This window comes from Gekko japonicus, unplaced genomic scaffold, assembly GCF_001447785.1.
Source record: "Gekko japonicus isolate JY-2015 unplaced genomic scaffold, Gekko_japonicus_V1.1 scaffold872, whole genome shotgun sequence".
Taxonomy (NCBI): domain Eukaryota; kingdom Metazoa; phylum Chordata; class Lepidosauria; order Squamata; family Gekkonidae; genus Gekko; species Gekko japonicus.
The window spans coordinates 550,964-555,025 of record NW_015171529.1 but is presented as its reverse complement, the minus strand read 5'-3'; the positions used below and the strand labels follow the sequence as shown (position 1 = coordinate 555,025).

The 4,062-nt window shown below is 53.3% G+C and overlaps 1 protein-coding gene across 1 annotated transcript in view; it reads left to right on the top strand.

The window, feature by feature from the left end:
* The window catches only part of PODNL1 (podocan-like 1), a 27,509-nt gene that overhangs the window by 6,001 nt on the left and 17,446 nt on the right, over positions 1-4,062 (top strand). The window contains exon 2 of the mRNA XM_015419522.1: positions 1,150-1,395. Within this exon, the coding sequence (XP_015275008.1) occupies positions 1,150-1,395 (246 nt within the window). The remainder of the gene's footprint in view (positions 1-1,149; positions 1,396-4,062) is intronic.

Sequence of the window (4,062 nt, the reverse complement as noted above, 5' to 3'; positions counted from 1 at the left end):
AAGTACCAGGCAGGAGGTGATGGGAAAGACCTTGACCTGAGACCCTGGCTCAGTGGCAGAGCCCCTGCTTGGCATGCAGAAGGTCCCAGGTTCAATCCCCAGCATCTCCAGTTAAAAGGATCAGGCAGGAGGTGATGAGAAAGACCTTGACCTGAGACCCTGGCTCAGTGGCAGAGCCCCTGCTTGGCATGCAGAAGGTCCCAGGTTCAATCCCCGGCATCTCCAGTTAAAAGGACCAGGCAGGAGGTGGATGGGAAAGACCTTGACGTGAGACCCTGGAGAGCTGTAAAGAGGAGCCATGGCTCAGTGGCAGAGCCTCTGCTTGGCATGCAGAAAGTCCCAGGGTCAATCCCTGGCGTCTCCAGTTAAAAGGACCAGGCAGGAGGTGATGAGAAAGACCTTGACCGGAGACCCTGGCTCAGTGGCAGAGCCTCTGCTTGGCATGCAGAAGGTCCCAGGTTCAATCCCTGGCAGCTCCAAATAAAAGGTCCAGGCAGGAGGTGATGGGAAAGACCTTGACCTGAGACCCTGGCTCAGTGGCAGAGCCTCTGCTCGGCATGCAGAAGGTCCCGGATTCAATCCCTGGCATCTCCAGTTCAAAGGACCAGGCAGGAGGTGGATGGGAAAGACCTCTGCCCGAGACCCTGGAGAACCACTGCCAGTCTGAGTGGGCAACACTGACTCTGATAGATTAAGGGTCTGATTCAGTCTAAGGCAGCTTCGTGTGTTCAATAAAGGTGTCGGCTTGGAAGCAAACACACGGCCCGTGTTAGCAGCCCCTCGCTGGCCTGTGAACTCCCCTCTGACAGTTTTCCATATCGACAGGGCCCCGCACAAACATTTGTGCGCTCACCGCCCTCTATCCCCCCCCAAGCAGTGTTGTTTCCTTAACCTCCCCGTTCGACATTACCCATTTGCTGATCGCCCCCTGGAAGGGACAAGCGCCCCTCTTGTGCCACGGGGGCTCCCCCTGCAGTCAGTGACGCACTTCAGGACTCGCAAGGGGCTCTCTGTTCCCCGGAGAGCACGGCGGGGCCAGAGGAGGGGAGGGGGCTTCCGGCCCGGGCCTGCCGAGTAGACAGGGGAGGCATTGAGAGGTGGCGCATAGAGCTCCCATTGACTAACCCACTGGCCTCTGCCCTTTCGCAGCTGTGTGGCGGCTGCCTCTTCCTGCTGCTGCTGAACGTCCCGGACGGCTTCCCGTCTGAGAGCCAGGAGAGCGATGAGCGGCCGTCGGTGGTGCCCCAGCCGCCGCCAGGCACCCCTGCCAGGAACGTGCCCGGCTGCCCGGCCAACTGCACCTGCCCGGCGGAGGAGACGGTGGACTGCGGCGGCCTCGACCTGCACCTCTTCCCCGGCAACCTCTCCAAGAGCATCCAGCATCTCTCGCTGCAGGTGACTGAAAGCTCAGCCGGAGGGGAGAGGAGGGACCCGGCTTTGTTTTGGGAAATTGGTAAAAAAATAGTTAGGTATTAAGAACATAAGAACATAAGAGACGCCAATGTTGGATCAGGCCAAAGGCCCATCCAGTCCAACACTCTGTATCCCACAGTGGCCAGAAATACCAGTGCCATCAGGAGGTCCACCAGTGGGGCCAGGACATTAGAAGCCCTCCCACTGTTGACCCCCCCCCAAGCACCAAGATGACAGAGCATCACTTGCCCCAGAGTCCCTATCTATACCTTGTGGCTAATAGCCACTGATGGACCTCTGCTCCATATGCTTATCTAATTCCCTCTTGAAGCCGTCCATGCTTGTAGCCGCCACCACTTCCTGTGGCAGTGAATTCCATGTGTGAATCACTCTTTGGGTGAAGAAGGGCTTCCTTTTATCCATTCTAACCTGACTGCTCAGCAATTTCATGGAGTGCCCACGAGTTCTTGTATTGTGAGAAAGGGAGAAAAGTACCTCTTTCTCTACCTGCTCTATCCCATGCATAATCTTATAAACCTCAATCATGTCAATAAGAACATAAGAATTCCATTATTCAGAGGTTGCCATTGATCTTTGTTCACTGGAGAGGAGGCATTTTTTTCCGATGTCAAAATTTTTATTTCTAAAGGGAAGGGTTCACGGGAAGACCTACAAAACAACAAACACCGAAGGCTGCGTGCTTGCAACAACAGACACACAGATAGCGATGGAGACTCTTCTTTCTTCTTGACCCCTAGAAGGAAATCACCTGAATGCATTAACCAATGATTGTTAGTAAATAGGCTTCAGTTTTCCAGGCTTTCCTTCCATTGTCTTTCTGCCAGGTTCCCTTTCCAGGTCAGTCTAAACAGTAGCACACAAGGTAAGCAGATTTAACCCTATAATGGCTGATTTTAGACCTTGCAACACACATATTTCCAACACTTTGGGGGTGCAAACGGAGGATCGAAAGTCATGTAACCGGGCCCTCGAACCCCTCCACTTGTGGCCCACATTGCTAAGGCTGCTGGGCCCCGTCCGCCACAGGGTGCCAAATTTTGTGACAGTTGCAAGCAGGGCTCGCCTCACCCAGTGGGTAGAGAAGGAAGGCCTCCCCGACTCAAACTGGAACCTGAGGGCAGTCGGTTGGTATTACCGTCTCTCTGACGGTTCCCTCCCTAACCTGGATGGCCCGGGCTAGCCCGATCTCATCAGAACTCAGAAGCTAAGCAGGGTCGGTCCTGGTTGGTACTTGGATGGGAGACCACCAAGGAAGTCCAGGTTGCTACGCAGAAGCAGGCAGTGGCCAACCACCTGTGTTCTTCTCTTGCCTGACCTGGACGACCCAGGCTAACCTAATCTCGTCAGATCTCAGACGCTAGGCAGGGTCGGCCCTGGTTGGTACTTGGATGGGAGACCAATGAGGAAGCCCAGGGTTGTTGCGCAGTGGCAGGCCATGACAAGCCCACCTCTGTTCGTCTCTTGCCTTGAAAGCCCTACGAGGGGTTGCCGAAAGCTGGCTGCATCTTGACGCTAGTTTCCACCACCACATGATTGTTCCCAGACCCTGCGTCTGTCAGAACCCACACCCAACAACGAAGTACACGCATTCAAGAATGGTAATACCAGGGCTATTTGGGGGCAGGAACGCGCAGGAACGGAGTTCCGACTGGCTCCCGAGTTGGCCACGCCCGGCAGGAACTCATTAGCATAATAGGCCACGCCCAACAGCAGAAACTCATTAGGATTGGCTGCATTAGGGGTGTGTAGCCTAACATGCAAAGGAGTTCCTGCTACAAAAAAAGGCTCTGGGTTTTGACAACAAGGTAAACAGAATAAGAAGCAAAAGGTGGGTGTGGCTGGATGAGCACACTTCTGGTAACATGGGGGTGCGGCCTAATGTGCTAATGAGTGGTGCTGTCAGGGGTGTGGCCTAATATGCTAATGAGTTTCTGCTGTTGGGTGTGGCCTGTTATGCTAATGAGTTCCTGCTGGGCTTTTTCTACAAAAAGAGCCCTGGTTTGCAGAGCTATAGATGCAGTAACATAGGCACTGTTAAGAATGGCGGCGGCCCAATGGGCATAATAGGATATAGGGTATTCGTATGTACACCCCCCCCAACAGCACTGACCAATTAGCTCCCCAACCCCCATGGCAGCGTAGCTGACAGCGTCCAGCCCTGCCCGGAACCTCATGGCTCCAGGCAGCTCCTCCCAAGGGAGCCGCAACTGGGAAATGTTATGCATCTGAGTCACAAGGTGGCAGACAGGTTTACAGTGCGACCACCAACCTACAGAAAGGCTGTAGAAAACTGCAGGGTGAATACATGAAGAAATAGATATGTTGAGGTAGTCCAGTTTATTAGAATCTAGCTTTAATTACTCATATCATCTTAACATGTATTGTTTTAATGTTGGCATCTGAGAAGTAAGTAGAGACATCACCCTGCCAACAAAAGTCCGCATGGTCAAAGCAATGGTATTCCCAGTAGTCATGTATGGCTGCAAGAGTTGGACCATAAGGAAGGCCGAGAGCCGAAGAATAGATTCTTTTGAACTATGGTGCTGGAGAAGACTCTTGAGAGTCCCTTGGACTGCAAGGAGATCAAATCCGTCAATCCTAAAAGAAATCAACCCTGACTGTTCCCTG